A 20,824-nucleotide genomic window follows, 5' to 3' on the forward strand; every position below is an offset into this window, starting at 1 on the left:
TAATTAAGATGTTTGTTCATTGGGCAGCATCACCGGCTTCTCCTCCGCGCAGCGCTCGCTTTAACGAGCTCGGGGGGATGAAGGCGCCGGTGGGGAGCGAGCCCCCGCGATCGATGGAGCGACGCTGGGATGGAGCCGCCAGCGGCCGCGTTAGAAAAGTGACTGAGTCGGTCAAGCCTGGTTCCCTCCTTCCTCAGCTCGTCGGGGGGACAGAGGGCGGGAGGGAGTCTGGGCTGAAACGCGAACTCTGGCAGCTGCGCCCGGGAGGGCGAGGGGGAAGCGGCGCCAGGCAGGGGCTGAGCTGGGAGGTGGGAGCTGCTCTCGGGGTGCCCGTCCCCTCGGTGGCCTGGGGACAAGCCCGTGCCAGGCACTGGCGCCCACCCGGGGCTTTCCCACGGCCCGTGGCCGGGCCCCGTGGCAGGAGGTCGCCGGCGGCGGCTCCAGGCGAGGCCGCGGGCAGGGCCGGGGCTGCGGGTTTTGCCTGCTGGGGGGAGGGAGGGTGAAATACGGGCGGCCCTGGGGTGCCCACATCCCCGTCCCGGGGGGGTTGTACCTCTGCCCCGTGCATCCATCCGGGGTGGGGGCTCCTTGGGTGCGGGAGGGGGACCCGGAGAGGGGAGTTAGGTCACGCAGCGGCTGCCGCATCGGTTCAGTGAGACCCCCCCACTGTGACATGGGGAGCTGGAGAGCCAGGACCCCATCCCCGACCCCCAGCCCCAGGCTCTGCCCCCGGGGCGATGGGGGCACGATCAGAGGGAGTTGGGAGCAGTCGCTGCCGTTCCCGCTCGCTGCCAGCATCGTCCCCTCCGTCCTCGCTCGCTCAGCTCTGCCACCCTGACACGGAGGGAGGCGGGGGGGCGGGAGGTGGGTGCCCACCTCACACAGGCCCGGGGTTCTGCTGCGGAGCGCGGCGGGACGTGCAGGTTTATGCGCCCGTCGTGCCGCGGCTGGACCTGGGAGCAGGAGCCGGGGACGGGCTGCGGGAGCTGGGCCGCGGCTGAGCCCCGGGGACGCGGCCGCGCTTCCTCCTGCGGCCCGTGCCAGGACCGGGCCGAGCCGACAACAGCTGCTTTCCGGGCAGAGCCGAGCGCGTTTCCGGAGGGCAGCGGGGCCGGGGCCGCCCGAGGGCCGGGGCTGGGGGCCGGGGCCCGCTGCCTCCTGCAGCCGCTGCCGGACGTGAGACAGATCCGTGACGGGCAACGGGACTAAGGCCCGGGTGCTGCTCGGGGTGGGGCAGCGTCCGTGCGCCCAGATGTGCCCCTGCCCGGGGGCAGGCTCTGCCACCCACCTCCCCAGGGACGCCGAGGAGCTGCCAGCACTTTGCCGCACCCCAAGCCTCGGTGCCGGGGGGGACGTGGGGCTCCAGCCCTGTGTCCTGGGGTGGGGGTTTGGCTGTGCCCAAGCCTGGCGCCCCCAGCCAGACCCACCGGTGGTATCGGGGACGTGCCTGGTGGCAGATCCGGCTGTCCCCAAGGTGCCACCGGGCCTGCAGATGCCCCAGAGCATCTGCCACGGGAGGGGCCGGACTCTGTGGCCATCCCCAGGGGGGACCCGTCCCCTCCTGGGGCCGTGGGCAGGGACGTGCCCCTCACCCACGCTGGGGTCCCCTCCCTGGGGCAGGACCGCATGTCCCCAGACCCCCAGTCCCAGCGTGCGGGGCTGCCGGGGGGGCACCGCTGGGATTTTGGGGGGAGGCAGAGCCAGAGGACACCAGGACAGCCGGAGCTGCTTGCGGGGTCCCCCGGGGAGGGCCGGGGGGTGCCCGGGGAGGCGACAGGCGGGACTACAGGTCCCGGCATGCCCGGCCCCGCTCCGCACCTGCCCGGGGAGCGGCTTCTGTTACCGGCGGGGCCGCGGGAGCGATGTGCGAGGGCCCCGCCGCCTCCGCCGGGAGCAGCGCCCAGCGGTGAGTGCACCCCGGCCCCCCCCGCGCCGAGCCCCGGCTCCCCCAGGATCCCACCCCCCCTCCGGGGTGCTCGGGGTCCCTGCTGCCGGGTGCGCGGTGCCCCCAGCCCCCCCCCAGCGCCCCACTTTCCCCCGGGGCACCCCAAGTCCCCGGCGGGTGAGCCCCGGGCTGTGCCCAGCCCGTCCCCGCTGGTCCCCCGGGGGTGCCACACGTGGTGGCTAGCGGACCCCCCCAGAGGATTTGCCTCATCTCAGCCCTTCTCTCGGCGCTCGGCTCCCCCCGCGGCCCCGCTCCCACGCGTGGGCTCCGACACCCGTGACGCTTCCCCCGCCTCGCTGCCGCAGCCTTCGCCCCTCGCCTGGGTGGGATTTCCCGCTCCCTCGGCGTTAGCAGCCGGGGCCTGCGGGAGCGACGGGGTCCCGGGGGTCCCGGGGGACGGTTTGGCCACAGCTGGGCGGCAGCGGCCGGGGTCTGGCTGCGCTTCGTGGTCCCCGATGCCTGAACCCGGCAGTCTGGGGGCGCGGGGGGGTTCCCTGCTCTGCGGATGAGGCTGACGGAGCTGCGGCTGCTCCTGCCGGGAGCGGGGGACTGAGCTCCCGGGGCCCCGGGACCCACGGCGTGGTCAGCCACGGCGAGCTCTGCGCCAGGGCCGGAGCGGCGGGAGCTGGGGGGTCACGGCAGAGCAAAGACGACGGAGCTGGGGAGCCCGCTCAGCTGGGGAGCCGGGTCCCACGCAGGGGGAACCGCCGGGGCAGGACCCCAGCCCGCGGTGGCCCCGGGTGCAGGGGGGGCCCATTCCTGGACGATGCTTCGGGCAGGTGCTGCCCCTTGGGGTCACCTGAGCATCGGGGGGGGATTGAACGTGCTGCGCGAGCTGCAGCCCGGCCACGTCCGTGCCCTTCCCTGCACGGGAGCGGGGGTGTCCCCAGCCCGGGGGGCTCTGCAGGGACCCCTCTGGGGACACCCCCTGGCCAGGGGGCAGGGCAGGACCGCAGCCACCCCCATCCCCGCGGTGGGTCTGAGGCATCACCTCGCCCTTGGCCTCGGCCTTGCTGCTCTGCAGCCCCCGGGCCCGGGCACTTGGAGGCTCCTCGCAGTGTCCCCCCCCCAGGCCCAGGCTCCTGTCGCAGCAGCTGAGGGGAAAAAATAGCCCCGAGCGAGCGCAGATGCCCCGGCACTGCTCAGCTGCTGCCGGCACCGGGCGCAGGGTGGGGAAGGGGCTTCGGGGCGAGCCCCGCCGTGCCCCCCCCCGCGAGGCCGGCCAGGCAGGGAGCTGCCCGGGCAGGAGCCGTGCGAAGGCGTCGGGGCAGGGCAGAGCAGCGAGCGCAGGTCTGCGCCTGCACCCGGGCACGGGCTGAGCGGGGGCCCGCTCCTGAGCCCCCATCGCCCGCCCGTGCCCCGGTGCCACCACCCTCCTCCCCGCCAGCCCCCGCCGGCAGCTCCCCAGGTCACCCGGCAGCCCAGTGCTGGCGGCCTGGGGGGGACAGCAGGGCCTGGGAGCGATGGGAGCTGCTCGCACGCGTCTGAACGAGGTGCCCCCCCCGGGATAATTAATGTACGTGCAGGAGCTGGGCCAAAAGGAGACGCAGGGCTCTGGCAGCCCCGGCCGAGCGCTGACTCACCGCCGGGCTCCCTCCGCGCAGGCAGCGGCCGCCCGGCACCTCGGCACGGTGGGTCCCCGTCCTTCTCCGGGGAGCAGCGGGGCTGGGGGCTTGGGGCTGGGGACCTGTGCCCTGGGCAGCACGGGGCAGGATGGGGCTGCCTAGGTCCGGTGCTGCCGGTGCCGGGGGGCAGAGGGCCGTGGGGCTGCGCGTGCCCTCCGGAGCACCTCTGTTGCCTCGGGCCCGTCCTGGGTGTTGGGGAGGATCCGGCCTCGCCGGAGGGAGCTGCAGGGTGGCCTGGCCTGGGTGCTGCAGCCGGGACCGCAGCCGTGAGCACGTGCTGGGAGGGAGGGCAGCGCTGCCCCGGCATCAACCCGCTGCCCAGGCCCAGGGGAGGTGGGAGCAGGGCTGGAGATGGGGCGGGCAGAGGGGCAGCAGTGCCAGCGGCGGCCGCAGCCCGAGCCAGGGCCGCTGGCGGTGGCAGAAGAGCAGGAACGCGCTGGTTTTATGGCCCGTCTCGTGATGTGTTTATGGCTGGGATGGGGCGGCCGTGGATGCTGCCCAGCCCTGCCCTGGGCGACGCGGCAGGTCCCCGCTTCGCATCCTGGTGCTGAGGGGGTGGAGGTTCGCGGCCGAACTTTGCTCCCCAAGGTGGGGCTCCCCACGGCCGTGCCCTCCCACCGCCGAGCAGCTCCACGGCTCCTTCCCTGCCCGGTGCCGCAGGCAGGGGCCCAGCAGCAAACCCGGGGGGGGGCAGGGTCCTGCCCCGTCCCTTCAGAGCATCCTCTCCCCCCGCTTGGCACCGGCGCTGATCCGGACATCACCAAGTGTTTGCTTTGGTGCTGAGCCCCCCCCGGCCTCACGTAGCAGCCGCCCCGGAGGCGGCGCTGAGCAGGTAACGCTGACCCGGGCACATCCCTGAACCTGCCCCGCGCTCAGCACCAGCGGGGGCTGAGCAGGGGCCTGCCCCGGTGCTGGTTGTCCCCACGGTCCCCCTGTCCCCACGGCAGGCCGGGGAGCGGGGACACCCCAGCCCTGGCCGTGCTGTCCAGGTCTCCACAAGCCTGGGGAGGGAGTCTGGCCAGCGGCAGTATGCTGGGGACGGTGGGTGCCCGGGCACGGGGCTCAGGATGTGTCCCCGGTCCCTAGACGTCCCCCTCAGGCTCCTTCTCCCCAGGCAGGGGCCGGAGAAGGGGCTCCACCGCCCGCCAGCGCAGCCCCGGGGAGCCCGGGAGGAAGGTGCTTCTCCCCATGGCAGCCGGCCCCCCCACGTAACACCAGCCAAACTGGACGCCGCGGTCCTGCGAGAGACCCCCCCCGGCCAGCGCCCGCCCGCCTGCGCCCTCCGGCCCAGCCCGGGCCCCCCCGGCGCTGCCCAGCCCCACGCCAGCCCCGCACCCCGTGGGTCGGCCGCGGGCAGCCGCCGCGATGCTGCCACCATCACGGGTGGGTAGAGCCGGGCGGTGACAGTGGGTGGCCCTGGGGACCGGGGCGAGGGGGTGCGGGGCTGGGGCAGCTCCGGGCGGGTCTGGGCCCTGTCCCCATGTCCCTCGCTGACCGTCCCCAGCGCCGCTCGGCCGGGCAGAGCGCGGCCAGGAGACGGCAGCAGGGCCCTGCCCGCAGAGAGCGGGGGGGTGAGGGGGGAGCTGGGGTGGGGGTCCCTGGGTGCCACCCTGCGGGAGGACCCCCAGTCCCTTCACCAGTAGTTTCAGGGGCAGACCCGGCTGGTGACATCAGCCCCGAACCCCGAGGGGACAGACTGGGCTCCCCCACCCACGGGCCCCACCCCCCGCCCCCAACTCCTCCCGGGAGCCCCCCCGCCCGGCTGACCTGCACCCTCTGTCCCCAGAGCTGTGCAGCGGCGACGTCCCCGAGGTGGAGATCGTCAGCCTGCTGGGCGAGCACCTGCCCCGCTACACGCTGCGGGCCGACACCGTCTTCGGCTACGACCACGACGACTGGCTGCGTGCCCCCCCCGGCCCCCCGGAGCCTGCGGCCCCCCTCACCCCCCGGCAGATCGAGGGGACCCTGCAGTACTTCCGTGAGTGCCCCGTCCTGCGCCGAGGGGGTGCAGGCAGGGGGTGCAGGCAGGGGGTACAGGCAGGGGGTGCAGACAGGGGGTGCAGGCAGGGGGTGCAGGCAGGGGGTGCAGACAGGGGGTGCAGGCAGGGGGTGCAGACAGAGGGTACAGACAGCAGGTGCAGGCAGCAGGGTGCAGGCAGGGGGTGCAGGCAGAGGGTACAGACAGCAGGTGCAGGCAGGGGGTGCAGACAGGGGGTGCAGACAGGGGGTGCAGGCAGGGGGTACAGACAGCAGGTGCAGGCAGCGGGGTGCAGGCAGGGGGTGCAGGCAGGGGGTGCAGGCAGCGGGTGCAGGCAGGGCCGCGAGGGCAGCCCGGGAGCTAATCGCCGCTGAGGGGATTGACGGGCGGGATTTCGACGCCTGGAACATCCCGGGCCAGTTCCGGGAGCAGCGCCCGCTGAGCCCAGCGCTCGGACGGAGCCTCTGTCGCGCCCCGGGAGCCCCTGCACGTCCCCGCTCCCCCGCACCCTGCCGTGGCGGGGCGCTGGGGGGGGCGGCCGGTGGCCCCCAGTGCTGCTGCCCCCCCAGACAGCCTGGGGAGGCCGAGGGGGGCCGGGGGCCGCTGCTGGCCCTGGAGCCGGGGCTGCAGGCACCCGGGGGCAGACGCGGCGGTGCGGCGAGGCCGGTTGCTGGCGGGGGGCACAGAGGGATTATCTCCGCTCTGCTTCTGCCTCCGGCTCACGTGTGGCGGGGACGGGATTAGGGCGAGGGGCTGGGGGATGGATGGGGGGCAGCAGGAGACAGATGGGGCCAAGGGCCCGGCCCCGCCGCCAGCCCCGGCTCCCACCCCCCTGCCCGCGACGGGCTGCGCCGGGGACAAACCCCCGCCGTGCCCTGCCCGCGCTTGCAGCCCTCCGCACCCTGCAGCCCCCCTCCCCGCTCAGCCGGCAGCGGGGTGCAGCCCCCCAGCCATCAGCACCCCCCTACCCTGCAGCGACAGTGCGAGGATTGAGCCCCACACCCCATTTATGAGCCACGGGAGCACCCGGCTCAGCAGGACTCCGGGGACCCCCCCGGCCCCTCTCAGTGGGGGCAGCCGTGCTCAGCCCCGGGAGCCCCATTTCTCGGAGCCCCCCGTGTTGGAGGGGCCCGCGCTGCCTCATCCCTTTACCCAAACCCTTAAGCCACCGTCAGAAATAGCCCCCTGTAATCTGCTTGCGCCCCGGTCCTGCCCGGAGGAGCAAATCCCCGGGCAGGGGATTAGGAAGAAGCGGCTCCTGCCCAGACACACTCCTGGTGTCCTTGGGGTGCCTGGGGGGTGGGTGCCCCGGGGAGGGGGCTGGGCCCCTGCTCTGCCGTCACTGGGTGCAAGGAGGAGGGAGAGGCTGGGACTGAGGGTGCTGGGCTGCGGCCTCAGCTCGGGGAGGGTCGGGGGGTCCGGCGGGACGTGGTTTGGGGGCCGGCCCCCAGCGGGTGGGCGTCCAGCAGGCAAATACGGGCACCGTGTGACGATGAGGGGCAGCGCCCGCCCCGTCGATTCAGGGGTTAGTTTGGTACCAACGAGGAACAGCGCGGGGCAGGGACAGGGCCCGGGCAGCGCGTGCGGTGGCGTTACCGTGCCGGGGTGCCGGGGGGGTCCTCGGCGCAGCCCCGCTGCCCTCCCGCCCGCGAGCCCTGCGCTACGTGCCAGCCGGCTCCTCCATAATTCAGCACAACATCATTTATTCAGCTCCCCCGCTCCGGCGCTGCCTCTGCGCAAGTGTGGCTGGGGGGGGCTGGGGGTGCCAGGCAGGGAGCGCGGGGCGGCCTGGACGGGGCACGGGGGGGCCGGGTTCGTGCCGGCTCAGAGGAGGGGGGTGCTGAGCGGGACGGGGCGGAGGGGGATGGAAAAGCCCTTCGCGGGTCCCAGCCCCGCGCCGGGCGCCCGCAGGACTCGGGGCGCGCTGGGTTGGCGGCGGTGGGGGCCCAGGCCCGGGACAGGAGACCGAGGCTGGCCAGGCAAAGCGTGGGGACGTGGGGACGTGGGGACGTGGGGACGTGGGGACGTGGCCGTCACGGGGACCCCAGCCCTGCACCCAGTCTGGGTTTGGGGTGAGGGGCCCAAAACCTCCCCGTGACCCTCCGGGGGGGCTCGTCTGTGCGTGAGGCGGCGGGTCAGCCCCGCGACGCCGCTGCCCGGGGCCCGGTGGCCCCTCAGCGTCCCCTGCCAGCAGTCAGCGCCCACCATCACCCACGGGCACCCCCTGAGCCCGCGGGCTGGGGCCGGGCGGTGGCACACGGAGCCCGGCAGCATCAGCACCCCGGGGGGGGCTGAGCAGGATCGTCCCGGGGGGGTTCCCAGGGTGTCCCGACGGGGCGCCTGGCCCTGGGGTGCGATGGGGACCTGCCTCCGGGGTGCCCCGGTGGGGACCGTGTCCCCGAGGCTCCCGGGGGGGGGGGGGCGGGCAGCCGCAGAGAGCCGGCCCACGCCGCGGGGGGAGCGGGCAGCCCCCGGCCCCCCCGGCCCCGCCCCCGGCCCCGGTGGGACGCGCTCGGGCAGGTGCCCGCGGACGGGGCGACCCTATAAATAGGGGCGGGAGCGCCCGGCGGGGCGGGCTCGGCGCGATGGAGATCTGGAGCAGCCCCGCCGCCTACGAGGAGCCGAGCGGGGCGGCGGAGCGGGGCGGCGGCCCCGACCCCATCGCCCGGGAGCTGGAGGAAGGTGAGGGGGGCCGGGGGGGGGCCGCGGAGCGGGGCCGGGGTCTCTCCCCCCGGGCTGGAGCCGTCGCCCTTCCCGGCCGCGCATTTCCCGCTCCCCGCCGCGGGGTGCGCGGCCCCCCCGGCCCCCCCCCCCCCGAGCTCCATCCCGGGGAAGCTGCCGCCTGGTCCTTTGGGGGACCCTGGGTCATCCCGGCCCCAGGGAGGGTTGTCCCTGCCGTGGGGGCCGAGGGACGGGGCGAGGGGCCCCCGCCGGGGCTGCGTGTGCCCGTGGGGATGGAGGGGGGGGGTCCCCGCATCGCGCTGGATCAGGCCCGCGGATGGGGGGGGGTTGTTTACGTGTTTGCCGGCGCTGCAGCCCCCAGTGTCTCCAGGGCCTGCCCCTTGCTCGAACTGTAACGATGCTCATGCTCTAATTATTTCCAATTAACGGCTCAGGGGCCTGACGAGGTGCAGTTGGGGACCCCTGCGGGGAGCAGGCCCTGGCGGGGGGGGGCAGGCCCAGCCCCAGCCTCTCCCCCCTCCCCGCGGGGTACGTGCCCGCTGCGGGGCAGGGCCAGCGCCCGGGGAGGGGTCGGGGGTGGCGGGTGGGGGCACGGCCGCGGTTACACAACCCGGGCTGGGGCGGCGTAATGGGATTTGTGGGGCTGAGCCGCTCCCCGTAACCCGCTTTGTCCGCCCGGCTGGGGCTGGGACCCGGGACGCGGCCCCGGGCGCTGCCAGCGCGGCTCTGCCGGGGGAAACTGAGGCACAGGCCCGTGGGGCGGTTGAACACCTGGAGGGGGTGCAGGCAGGGCCCGGGGCGTCGCGCTCGCTGCCGCCCGGGTGCCCGGCGCTGTCTGGCAGCTTCTGCGGGCGGGGCTGACAGGATTGGTGCGGGGGGGACACAGAGATGTCCCCGTCCTCGCGCCACCTCTCCCTGCCAGAGACCCCGATAGCGGCCGGGGGGGCGGCAGGGCTTTAGCCGGGGCCGGCGGCTGCCTGGTACTGAGGCAACAGCCCGCCTGCGGCTGCCTTTGCCCCTCGCTCCGAGCGGGGTCGCGGCGGGGAGGGTGCGGGGTGGGTGCGGGGTGCAGCAGCCCCAGAGGACGCGCTGGGCTCTGCCTCGGCCAGCGCCAGCGGGGAGAAAGTAGGGCAGAGCCGGCGTGTGGGGGGAGACCCGCGGGAGGGGCTGGGGACAGATTGGAGGGGACGCTGCCCGGCTCGGCTCGCTGCCGCCCACCGCGGCTCCTGCTGGAGCTCCGGCCTGGTCTGCGCTGGAGATGTCACCTCCAATCCTGTCTCCCTGCCTGGCCCCCTCCCTCCTCCCCGGCCCAGTGTCCTGCGGCGGGGCTGGGGGGTGGGTGCAGCGCGGGGGGCTCGGCGCCTTTTGCGCTGCCCCAGGATGCGGGCAGGGTCGGGGGCGGGTGGAGCACCCCGTGTCCCGTGGTGCTGCCGAGCAGACCGAAGGTCCCTTTTGGTGACCGGAGGAGCCGCGCTGTGGGCCTGCAGCACCCGCCCCCCCTCCCTCCACCGTGCCACCCCCGGCGCTGCCGATGGGGAGCAGTGGGGGGACGGTGCTGAGCCCCCGGACCGCCCCCCCCAGCCCAGTGCGGGGGTTCACCCTTCGTCCTTCTCCCCCAGTCCTGTGCGCTGAGCGTGTGGTCAGGATCACCAAGACCTACCACGACATCGACGCCGTCACCAACCTGCTGGATGAGGTACGCTGGGGGGCGCGGGGGGGCGGGCGGGGGCAGGGCCCGGCTGAGGCAGAGCTGCCCCTCGCAGAAGGAGCGGGACCTGGAGCTGGCGGCGCGCATCGGGCAGTCCCTGCTGAAGCAGAACCGGAGCCTGAGCGAGCGCAACGAGCTCCTGGAGGAGCAGCTGGAGTTGGCCAAAGAGGAGGTGACGGCCCGTGGGTACGGGGGGCCCTGGCCTCGGCCTGGGGGCTGCGGGTGGCTGCGGCCCCCCCCGGCTGTGCCCTGAGGCCTGTTCCCCCCCCAGATCGCGCAGCTGCGCCACGAGGTCTCCATGCGGGACGATCTGCTCCACTTCTACACCACCACGACGGAGGAGAGCGAGCCCACCTCCGCCACCTCCACCCCGTGAGTGGGGGGTCCCTGTCCCGCTGCTCCTGGGGGCCCGGGCAGAGGCATGGGGCAGGAGCCGTCACCATTCTGGGCGTAGCTCCGGGGCTGGAGCTGCTTTCCCTCCCGCGGCGGCCGTGGGGCCGGCCCCACAGAGCTGGGTCGCTGCAGACGCCTGCCTGGGAGCTGGGGGGAGCGGGCAGGGGGCTGGGCGGGCAGCCCCATCCTGCCCGCGCTGGGGGTGCTCAGCGCCCTCCCCGCCGTCCCCAGGCTGCGCCGGCACGAGTCCTCGCTGTCCCTGCAGCAGTACTTCCAGTACGACACCCTGCAGCAGAAGCTCAGGTGCCTGGAGGAGGAGAACCAGAAGCTTCGCCTGGAGGTGAGCGGAGCTGGCGGGGGGGAATGTCCCTCCCAGGGTGCTTGTGGCTGGGGGGGCCCTGAGCTGGCTCCCGGGGGGAGCTGCAGCTCCTGCCCATCGTGCTCAGCCCCCCCCAACGCTCCCCCAGGCCGCCAGCATCGCAACCAAGACCTCTCAGTACGAGGACCAGGAGCAGCAGCTGATGATCGACTGTGTGGAGCAGTTCTGTACGTGGGGCTGGGGGGGCCCGGCTGGGCGGGGGGGGTCTGCCGGCGCTGCCCAGCATCCCCGCTGGGGCTGGGGGGCTGTTCCCGGCGGTGACGGGCCCGGGGCTTTCCGCAGCCGAAGCCAGCCAGCAGGTCGCCCACCTCTCAGACGAGCTGGCCCGCAAGGCCGAGGACACGGCGCGGCAGCAGGAGGAGATCAGCCAGCTCCTGGCGCAGGTCGTCGACCTGCAGCACAAGTGCCGCACGGTGGGTGACCCCCGCCCCTGCCGGGGGGCGCTGGGGGGGCGCGGGGCACAGCCTGACCTGCCCGCTCCCGCCCGCAGTACGGCTCGGAGGTGGAGGAGCTCCAGCAGCACCTGGCCCTGGCCAAGGAGGTGCAGCAGCAGCTCCGGATGGAGGTGAGCCCGGGGAGGGGGGTCCCGGGGGGGTCCTGCCTTCCCGCCGCCGGGGCCGTGTTTGAGCTTTGCCCGTGCCCGCAGCTGCGGGACCTGCAGGAGAAGTACGCCGAGTGCGGGGGGATGCTGCAGGAGGCCCAGGAGGAGGTGAAGAGCCTGCGGGGGCGCAGCCTCCCCAACAGCATCGTCAGCCGCTACGGCACGACCAGCCTCCTGCCCGTGGTGAGCGGGGGGCAGCCGGGGGGGGGGCTCCCCTCTCCCCTCTGCTGACGCCGCGTCCCTTGTGTCTCCAGGACTCGCTGGCGGCTGAGATCAAGGGGATGATGAGGAAGGGCACAGACAGCTCCTCCTCGGACTACAGGCGAGTGCTGGCACCGGTGCCTGGTGCTGGGCCGTGAGGGGGGGGTCCCGGGGGGGCTGGCTCAAGGGTCCGTCCCTGCCCGCAGGAGCTACCTGCGCGTCTTTGAGACGGTGAAAGCGGTGAACCAGGCGGCCAAAGCCAAGTCTTGCTCTGAGTCTCCCCACCACGTGCCGGGCTCCAAGCAGTTGTCAGCTGCCCCCTCCGGGGGGGCCAGCACCCCCCGCACCCTCTGCTCCGGCTCCGAGGACACCCGGTGAGTGCCGCGGGGGGGCCCGGGTGGGACAGAGCCCTGTGCGGGACGGGGGATGTTGGTGGGATCTCGATCACATCGGAGCGTTAATTGGTGCCACACGCCTGGGGCGGGGGGGCAGACCCGGCCGGAGGCCGCTGGGGCCTGGCAGAGCGGGGGGGGCGGTGCGGGACCGTGGCCCCCAGCACCCTGAGGCCGTTGCCCCCGCAGGGCCCCGGGGCGGCAGGACCTGGAGGCCGCGGTGCAGCGGCTGTCGGCGCGGCGGCTGGGCCTCGCCGCGGAGAGCTGCTGCCTCGAGGCCGAGCGGGAGCACAAGCTGCGGCGGCTGAGGGACGGGGAGGGCTCCGGCGGCCTCCTCACCCCCGACGGGAGCGTCGTCTCCACCGGCACCAACTACTCGGGAGGCTCCGAGCTCACGGCCGGCTCCGGCTTCTCCCTCGGCTCCCTCACCTTCCTGCCCGACAAGCTGCAGATCGTGAAGCCCCTGGAAGGTGAGGGGGGACGGGGGGGGTTGGCTTCCCGCTGTGGGGTGCTCGGAGGGTCCCGATCCCGGCTGAGCTGTCCCGGCTCTGTGTCCCCCCAGGCTCTGTGACACTCCACCACTGGCAGCAGCTGGCACGGCCCAACCTGGGGGGGATCCTGGTGCCCCGTCCCGGGGTGCTGACCAAAGACTTCAGGCAGCTGGACACCGACCTGGAGGAGATCTACAGCCTCAACGACCTGGAGGAGGACGACGTGGACGCCAGCTCCTTCCAGCTGCTCCCTACCTCAGTGCCCCCCAAAGCCAAGGAGCGCCCCGGGGGTGAGCGCGGGGCGAGGGGACGGAGGGGACGCGGCCCCCGGGACACCCCTGTCCCCCTGCCCAGGCTGCCCCTCGCACCCCCCCGCACCCTCCTGTCCCTGCTGCCCGTCCCTGCCCCTGCGGATGCTCCGGCTGAGGCTGCACCGGGGCCGTTCTGCAGCCCCCCCGGCAGGGTGAGCCCTCATGGGCACCCACCGGAGCCTGTGGAAGGGTCGGGGCTGGGAGAAACGTCGGCTCCTGGTCCCTCTTGTGCTCGCAGCCCCCTCTGAGCAACCGCCGGACCCCAACCCAGCCGGAGCTTCCCGCTCGCAGCCCAGCTTTGGCTCTGTCTGCCCTCCGCTCTCTGCCTCTGCCGGGGCCGTGCCCCCCCCTCCCCTTAACCCCGTGTCTCCTGTCCCTTCCAGTGTTCCTCTCTGTTAACAACCTCCCCCAGACCCCGTCCACCTTCACCGTCACTACCTGCCACATCCTCCACCCCACCACTGAGATCACCACGGTGACACCCAGGTAAGGCGCGTGGCCCCCCCACCGCCTGCACTGCCTGCACCGCCACCCCAGCCTGGCCCCCCCACCCCTGCTCCCCCCAGCAGCCGGGGGCCCATCTGCAGCCCCTGACGCTTGGAGAGATGCTTGAAATGGCCCCAAATGCTTGAGGGGCTGGGTGTGGGGGCTGTGCACCCCCCCGGCGAGCAGGGACCAGACCCCCCAGCCCACTCCCTGTGAAGAAGAGGAAGAGGAGCCCTCCCCAGGCTGGGCTGGCCCTGGGCCGAGCAGCGTTTGCTCCCGGAGCTGCCGGGGACGTGACTTCGCTCCTCTGCGCTTGTGCCTCAGCCAGCCCCTTCCCCCTGCCTGGGCCCTGAGCTGCCCCTTAATTAACGACCACCACTGCTTGGCCTTAATGAGCCCCCGCCAGGGGGGCTGGGGCCGCTGTGAGCTGGAGTTCACTGTACGCTGTTACACAAAACCCGTCGCATTTGGAAAACGCTCGTGGAGTGGCAGCCGTGTCCCAGCCCCTCCTGGGAGCTGGGGGGACACATGGCCACAGCCCCCCCAGCACCCTGCCATGAGCTTTGGGGCACTTGGGCAGTGCTGCAGGGGTGGGGGTCTCCCACAGCCCGCCTCATGATGTGAATGAGTGTGGAGGGGGGAGAAAAGGGGGCCCTGAGGACCCTCTGGCCCATGCAGCAGCATCGCCTGGGCCAGGGCCCCCCACTGACCCCCCCCTCCTGCTCTCTCTCTCCCTGCAGTCTGTATAACGCCGTTGTGCCTTCTTGTGGGCCCTTTGAGGGGCTGAGCGGGGGCACCCCTTCACCAGCGCCGTCCTCCCCCGTGCTGGCACCTGGCCCCGGGCCCCCGAGCACCCCCCTGGGACTCACCAGGCTCTTGCTGGTTCGGGGCATCTCCGCCTCAAGGCCGGGGCCTGGGGCACGGTGGGCCCCTCCGCTCCCCCCCCAGCACGCTGACACCCAGCCCTTCCTGGCACCTGGGGGGCAGCACGGGCCCCCACCCAGGAGCAACATCTTCAGCTTGAACCTGGTGGAGAAGCTGCGGCGCCTGGGCCTGGACAAGGTGGTGGCCAGAGGGGAGCTGCCCTCCGCCCGGGGGGAGCACAGGGCAGCCCGGGCCGCGCCGACGTGACGCTGCTGCAGAGCCCACGGGCTCAGGACGAGACGCGTCCCCTTCGTCCCCCAGCCCCGGGGAAATGGAGACGGGACGGGCAGCTCCGGGCGCGGCCCTGGGGGCCGGCTGCCCGCCCGGCACCGACTCGGGGGGGGCTTTGCCCCGGCTGCAAGGACCCGACCCCGCGATGCTCCCCCGGCCCAGGTCGCGCTGCGGGGGGTGATGCCCAGGGCTCTGGGGGAGCTGCATCCCTGTCCCCCGCTGGGGGGGGGATAGACACTTCGCAGGAGCCAGGTGCTGGCAATAAAAACTGTTCCTGCTTCTGCGGAGCCTGTCCCGGGGCAGCTCGGCCCCTCGGCGCTGCTGCAGCAGAGGACGATGCTCGGTTGGTCCCGGGGGGGCCGTGCCTGAGCCAGGGTGAGACCCCCCACCCCTGGCTGGGCCGATTTTTAAAAGGAATGGGGGTTTTAAAGTCTTTCCTGCCCACAGAATAGCAGCAGCACCCCCAGCTTGGGGGGCGCCTGTGCGGGGGTTTCTGGGGGTGTCGCTGTTGCTCCCTCGCCCCCGTCCCCCGTCAAATAAACGTGAAGTCACGAAGCAGCGCCCGTGTGCCGCGTCTGCCCTGCGCTTCCTGCTGGGGCCGGGGGCGAATCCCACCTCCCGCCCCCCCAGCTCTTCCCAGCACCGTCTTGAGCAGCTGGGTCGGTCGTGCCAAAGCTTTATTGCGGGAGGGGACGTGCACCGAGCGCGCTGGTGCTCTGCGCGTTGGGGCCCGCGCAGCAGCTACGCGGCATCGCCCGCGCCCTCGGCGCTGCGGCGGCCGAAGTCCATCCAGTCGGGGTAGTAGTGGTCGTGCAGGGCCTCCTCGTCCCCGTGCAGGTAGCCCTTGCGATCGCTCAGCTCTGCCGGGGAGAGGGCGGCGGGTTGGAGCTGCCCCCGGGGGGCCGGGCTGTGCCCCGCGGACCCCCCGAGCGCTGCCCGCCCCGCGCCTCCCGTTACCTGTGAGGATGTGGGGCAGGACCCGGGAGATCAGGTCCTTCTGCTCCTGGGACAGGGCCTGCGGCCAGTCCCGCCGGACCAGGCTGGGGGGGGGCTGGCGGGGGGCCCCCGCAGCGCCCGGCGCCTCGGCCGCGGGCCGGCACAGGCCGACGGTCGCCACGACGGCGAGGACGAGGCCGATGGCCGCCTTCACCTTCATGGCTGCGGAGAGACTGGCAGGGGAGGGGCTGCGGCCACCGAGCTGGGGACACTCGGCCTGCGGCGAGGGGCGACCCGTGCGGGGAGCGGGGTGCTCGTCCCCAGGGCAGGGCCAGCTCACGTGTCCTCTCTGTCCCTCCCGGTGGGTCCCCAAGTCCCCGCCATCCCGCCTGTCCGGTCCCCAAGTCTTCTCCATCCCCCTGTCCCAGCAGGTCCCCAAGTCCCCCCAAATCATCGACTCATCGAGCGGAGCTGGACGGGCCCCGTCGGGACCGTCGGCTCCGACTCCCCGCTCGCCCCAGGGCTGCCAGAGCCAAACCCTGCGGCCAGCGGCAGCAGGGTGCTCGTCCCCAGGGGCCCCCGGTCCCACGGGTCCCCGCGTCCCCCCCAGGACTCACCTGCGGGCTCCGGGGCTGGCGGGTGGGTGCTCGGCGCAGCCCCGGCTGGGTCCCGCTTTTAAAGGTGCTGCCGCCGCTGCCCCACCCCGGGGCGGCTCCGCACCCACCCGGGGGGGCAGCCCCACGGCCACACACGTGTGCACGCACACACACGCGGGGTGTGTACACATACATAAATGTGTAACTACTTTATCAATCCATAACACCCGGCTGCATCCGTGTGTTTATGCGCACACAGAGCTCAGTGTACACACACTTACGGGGGGCGGGGGGGTCTCGGTACACGCACACAGCTGGAGCTGCAGCTGCACGGCTAGAGGGGGTGTATGTGCACACACACGCGGTGCACACGCATAAACATACACACACGCAGAGCTTGATAGCCATCTATCCAGAGATAGACCCCCCCCCCGTGTACATACACACACACGCACACACAGATGGCGATGCCTGCGTACAGACGTGTGTAGTTGCACATACACAGCTACAGACGGACACACGTCGCTGCAGACCTCGCAGAGGGTCCTCGGCCTTGGCTGCGTGTATGGATCCACAACAGCACAGCTGTTGCTTTAGTGAACATGTACACACACGTGTACACATACAGTCACACATAATACCTATACATACATGTAGAGCCCTGTACACACTCACATACATGCAGCTGTTTATTCATGTGGTTAATACACACACGAGCTCTGTGTGTGTGCAGGTGGGGAGATGGATGGAGCAACTGGGCACAGCACTGGGCAGTACAGATATGCCTACATATGTGTGTGTGTAATTTGTGACCTACATATGTGTGTGTGTAATTTGTGACCTGTGTGTGTGTAATTTGTGACCTGTGTGTGTAATTTGTATCTACATACGTCATTAAATGCATACAAAGCTTGCACGGTCACACACAGGAGGTGCGCAGCTACAGCCGGCTCTACATGTGGGTGCAGCTCTAGGGACAAAGAGCTAGAGACACACCTGACAGCTGGACACAGACACGCACACGTGTGCACATACATGTGTGTGTACGTGGCTGGGGTCTATAAGGATCAATTGGCCATGGTTGTGTGCATGCACATATGGATAAAAATGCATAACTATGGACACACGGGTAAATATACAGCTAGATAAATCCCAGTTACATAATGCTGTACATATGTACATACATACATGCTTGTGCTGGTGCGTGCAGCCTCTCGCTGAACATACAGCTGCACATGAGACGATCTATTGGGGTGTAGCGAGCCCGCAGATTTGGCTGTGGATGTAGCTCGAGACAGAGAGTGGCCACACAAGTGCCCAACACGCACTCACATGTATGTTCCTGTGTTCGGGCACACGCATCTCGCCATGTCAAAGCCTCCCGGGTGTCAACAGCCAGACACACACGTATGGACACGTATGTAAAAGGGCGGCTATAGATGGTGGTAGAGGGCCACTCTGTGTGTCCGTGTGCACACAAATGGGCCTGTCTGTCCGTCTGTTTGTCTGTCTGGGGGGGTGAATCTCATGGGGCACGTGTGTGTGTGTGTGTGTGTGTGTGTGTGGTGTATCACTGTACATACGGGCACGTGTGTACACACACCTGCACGTGTGTAGCTCCCCATGTACGCACACACGGAGCTGCAGGCATGAGGACACGCGTGTGTATGTGTACATGCCTGTATGTCGATAGCCTGGGGTTCCTCCTGCCCGTATTTGCCCTCCTCTTGCTGTATTTGCAGAGAACATTCGTCTCCCTCGCTCAATAAACCCGCGCGAGTGCCCCCGCGGGCCGGCCCGTGCCCCCGCGCTGGTGTCACGCTGGTGTCACGCTGGTGTCACGCTGGTGTCACACTCCCCAAACAACCCCAGAACAAATGGGCTTTGGATGGGCAGGGACAGCAGCGCCCGCGCTCCGCGGCCATCGACCGCTCGCGCTGCCGGGTGGTTTTTTCACAAGGAACAAACAAATCGTTTTGCAATTTCTGGCTTTTAACGGCTCAATCTGGGCCAAATGAGCCGTCAGGGTGACGGGGGCACCGCAGCCGCTTCCCCGGCGCCGTGGGCCGGGCAGGGAAGCCGGGCCAGGCCGCGCCTGGGCAGACCCTCGCCCCGGCCCAGCCTGCGCCGCGCTGGCAGAGGAAGTGGGGCCGGGGCGGCAGCCGGGTGACCCCAGGGCAGGAACCCCCACACGCCCCAGCGCACGCAGGCCACGTTGAACTTCTGGAGCCGCGGCCGCGCTGTGCCAGGCCCCGGGCCGAGCCCCGACACTGCGGGGCTGGGGGGCACCTGCCCCCTCAGCGCACTCGGGGGGCCTCGGTGCTCTGGGAAGGCGAGGGGCTGCCCGGGGCGGGGGGAACGCGCAGCCCCCCCGCGCACGTTTCTTGTCGCCCCCCTGACAGAGCTGCTCTGCCGGGGCACGTTGGACCCCAAGTGACGCTGCGTTTGCTTGGTGGGGGCTCAGCAAGAAGAGCCCCCCCAGCCATCCCACCCCCCTCCCCGCTGCGGTTCGGCCCTGCCCGAGGGTGCCACGAGCACGAGGGCTGCGGCCCAGGACGGGCACGACTCGGCACCCAGCACCCCAGCACCCCCCCAGTGCCGCTCCCCGCCCGCGGCGTCACCGCTTCCAGAAAACAAGGCACCGCGGCTCCAGAAAACAACCGAATCCACCACGCCAATGCGTTTGAAAACCATTTTTATTTAAATAAGACTTTAAATACATGACATAAAACATTAAAAATGAAACCAAAAACCTGTTGCTTCCCCGGGCGGCGGTTGCTAGTGGCACGTAAGGGTGCGCGGAGCGTTAGTCCAGAATCGATCCCTTGTCAGGAGTTTAACCCAAGGGGCTCCTTGGGGGACACCAGCCCAGTCTGGGGGGGCGCGCGGGGGCCCAGGCCAGCCCCCAGCTGCCGCCATCCCGCCTGGCCGTGGCTCCTCGGTGGCTCCTTCCCCGGCTCCCCGGGCCGGCGCTGCCCGGCGGGAAGGGGCCGTGCGGCGGGGGGGGCGCGGGGCCGGCCCGCGGGAGGTCACGTCCATCGGCACGAAGAGCAGCTGGACCCAGGGGCGATGCGGGCGGTCTCCGGGCGGACGGGCCGAGTCTCTTGGCTTAACTTGGACCATCTGGTTACTTTTGGCTTCAGGCTGGACCGTGCCCCACGCCCGATTTACCTCTGTTAAATGAGGGACAGCAAGACGAGATAGCATGGGCTCGTGTCAGTTTATTACATCACTGAATTACACTAGTCCAGACTGAACAGTGGACCCAAGATTGTTACATTACACAAACTGGCTGGTTTTAAACTTATGACAAGGGACAGATGGGAATCTCATGGTAAGGAAATCTTCTTGCATAAAGCTTCAGTGACCCACAGGCACTTAAAACCCGTGGACTTTCAGCTGGTCGTCTTTAGCCAGTCCAATCTGCAAGAAAGAAAACGCACCTTACAGCACAGGGCAGCAGAGAGGCCTCTGCGCACACCCGGCCGCCTCACTCCTGCTCCCCGCTAAAGCACGGACTGAGGTTAGACTGCAAGCGCAAAACCTCGCCGGGCGGCATCTGCCTCAAGCAAGAATTTCAAGAAGAACAGAGCGAGCTTCCTCCACCAGCCTGCTGCGCTGACACGACGGAGAGCCCGGTAGTTATGAGCGGAGCCCCACGTCCAGCCGAGCGCTCCGCTGGCCCGCGCAGACCCCAGGGACCCACCTCCACGAGGAACTGGCAGATGTTCTTGCGCTGGTCACCTTGCAACTGAATCACTTCTCCATATTCGGGGTGTTCAATTACAGTTCCATTGCAGGCGAATTTCTACAGGGAAGAGAAGAGCCTGCTCAGCACAGCGGCCTCCTCCCAGCCGCCGCCGCAGCCCCCCGGCAACCCCGGCAGCACCCACCTTTTTGAAGGCTTTCACCAGTTTCTTTTTATCGTAATCATCCGCGATGCCCTGGACTGTGGTGAGGGTCTTCCTGCCGTTCCGCTGCTGGATCCTTATATGGATGTAGTCCTCAGTGCCGGCAGGGAGCAGGTCATCACCCTTACTTGCATCAGCAAAGGGGTCTGCGGAGAGCGCCCGTCAGACCCCGGCCCGCCGCCGCCCCGCCGCCCATTGGCCAGCCCGCCCGCCCGTCAGACGCAGGACCCGCCCCTTCCCCCCCCGCCTCGCGGCTGACGCAACCGGCCCCGGGAATAGCAACTGCGCCACGGGGCGGGGCCGCCTCAGGGCGGGGCCGCCAGGCCGCTCCCCCGGCCCGGCCCGGCCCCGCCGCCGCACAAAGGGCCTCACCGAAGGGTTGGAGGTTCTGGATAGCGGACATACGATACGCTTCCCTTCCCTTCCCTCGGCGGAGGCGGCGGCGGCGGCGGAGGCGGCGGGTGGGGGCGGCGGCGGCGCGAGCGGCTCTCGGCGGAGGATGCTCTCGCGGCGGCGGCTCGAGACGCTGTCAGGGGGGCGGGACTGGCGCCGCCCGCTTATATACGGCCCGCTGTGACGCCAGCACGCACGGGAAGCGAGGGCGGTGATTGGTCAACGCGCGGGGGCGTCACGCCGCACGGGCGAGCGCGGCCGCGCCCCGGCTGGCGCGAGAGGGGCCGCGCGCGTGCGCGGGGGAGGCCCGCGCCGGGGGGCGGGGGGGGGTGTGGGGGGGGCCGGGCTCGCGCGGCGCGGCGCATGCGCGGGGCGGGCGGCGCCTGGCGGGGCCGGGGCTGCGCCGGGACCGGGCCCCGGGGCCCCGCGGAGCCGCCCGCGGCCGCTGCGCGCTGGGCCCAGCCCTGCGGCGGGGCGGGGGCAGCGGCGCCCTGGCGTGGGGCCCGGCCCCGGGCTGTGCGTCACGGGCCCGGCGCAGGGCGGGATCCCCGCGGTGCGACGAGGCCTCGGGGGGCGGGCGCGGCCCTTGGGTGCAGGATCCCCGAGGGGGGACGGGACCCCCCGCGCCGCGGTGCCGGGCC

The 20,824-nt window shown here is 71.3% G+C and overlaps 4 protein-coding genes across 4 annotated transcripts in view; 2 read left to right on the forward strand and 2 right to left on the reverse strand.

Moving 5' to 3' along the window:
* ACLY (ATP citrate lyase) overlaps positions 1 to 9,839 on the forward strand; it is an 89,669-nt gene extending 79,830 nt beyond the window's left edge. Inside the window, exon 25 of the mRNA XM_074927041.1 lies at positions 9,683 to 9,839. Coding sequence (XP_074783142.1) covers positions 9,683 to 9,789 — 107 coding nt within the window. The 3' untranslated portion in view covers positions 9,790 to 9,839. The remainder of the gene's footprint in view (positions 1 to 9,682) is intronic.
* HAP1 (huntingtin associated protein 1) lies at positions 8,040 to 13,902 on the forward strand. The gene is made up of 14 exons (XM_074927052.1): positions 8,040 to 8,230; positions 9,850 to 9,926; positions 9,997 to 10,110; positions 10,210 to 10,310; positions 10,563 to 10,671; positions 10,799 to 10,877; positions 10,993 to 11,123; positions 11,201 to 11,275; positions 11,357 to 11,494; positions 11,566 to 11,633; positions 11,719 to 11,886; positions 12,094 to 12,374; positions 12,467 to 12,685; positions 13,090 to 13,902. Exons 1-14 carry the CDS (start codon positions 8,134 to 8,136, stop codon positions 13,194 to 13,196), a joined length of 1,764 nt encoding a protein of 587 aa, XP_074783153.1. The 5' UTR covers positions 8,040 to 8,133; the 3' UTR covers positions 13,197 to 13,902.
* Positions 13,903 to 15,088: 1,186 nt separating this feature from the next.
* LOC141970472 (gastrin/cholecystokinin-like peptide) lies at positions 15,089 to 15,509 on the reverse strand. Its single transcript, XM_074927113.1, has 2 exons — positions 15,305 to 15,509; positions 15,089 to 15,207 (listed from the first exon to the last, which is right to left on the reverse strand). The coding sequence occupies exons 1-2, from the start codon at positions 15,501 to 15,503 to the stop codon at positions 15,089 to 15,091; spliced, it is 318 nt and encodes a 105-aa protein (XP_074783214.1). The 5' UTR covers positions 15,504 to 15,509.
* A 3,048-nt stretch (positions 15,510 to 18,557) lies between these two features.
* Positions 18,558 to 20,319, reverse strand: EIF1 (eukaryotic translation initiation factor 1). Its single transcript, XM_074926652.1, has 4 exons — positions 20,163 to 20,319; positions 19,773 to 19,936; positions 19,586 to 19,687; positions 18,558 to 19,302 (listed from the first exon to the last, which is right to left on the reverse strand). The coding sequence occupies exons 1-4, from the start codon at positions 20,191 to 20,193 to the stop codon at positions 19,258 to 19,260; spliced, it is 342 nt and encodes a 113-aa protein (XP_074782753.1). The 5' UTR covers positions 20,194 to 20,319; the 3' UTR covers positions 18,558 to 19,257.
* Between the last annotated feature and the right edge of the window lie 505 nt (positions 20,320 to 20,824).

The sequence above is a fragment of the Athene noctua genome, chromosome 25 (genome assembly GCF_965140245.1).
Source record: "Athene noctua chromosome 25, bAthNoc1.hap1.1, whole genome shotgun sequence".
Taxonomy (NCBI): Eukaryota; Metazoa; Chordata; class Aves; order Strigiformes; family Strigidae; genus Athene; species Athene noctua.

Excerpts from the sequence above, each read along its gene's own strand:
- HAP1 (XM_074927052.1), top strand. The coding sequence starts at position 8,134 with ATGGAGATCTGGAGCAGCCCCGCCGCCTACGAGGAGCCGAGCGGGGCG. Across the intron at positions 8,231-9,849 it reads CGCCCGGGAGCTGGAGGAAG|TCCTGTGCGCTGAGCGTGTG; the intron begins GTGAGGGGGGCC and ends CTTCTCCCCCAG. Across the intron at positions 10,878-10,992 it reads CGACTGTGTGGAGCAGTTCT|CCGAAGCCAGCCAGCAGGTC; the intron begins GTACGTGGGGCT and ends GGCTTTCCGCAG.
- LOC141970472 (XM_074927113.1), bottom strand. The coding sequence starts at position 15,503 with ATGAAGGTGAAGGCGGCCATCGGCCTCGTCCTCGCCGTCGTGGCGACC. Across the intron at positions 15,208-15,304 it reads CCTGCCCCACATCCTCACAG|AGCTGAGCGATCGCAAGGGC; the intron begins GTAACGGGAGGC and ends TCTCCCCGGCAG.
- EIF1 (XM_074926652.1), bottom strand. The coding sequence starts at position 20,193 with ATGTCCGCTATCCAGAACCTCCAACCCTTCG. Across the intron at positions 19,937-20,162 it reads CCAGAACCTCCAACCCTTCG|ACCCCTTTGCTGATGCAAGT; the intron begins GTGAGGCCCTTT and ends CGCTCTCCGCAG. Across the intron at positions 19,303-19,585 it reads TCTGCCAGTTCCTCGTGGAG|ATTGGACTGGCTAAAGACGA; the intron begins GTGGGTCCCTGG and ends TCTTTCTTGCAG.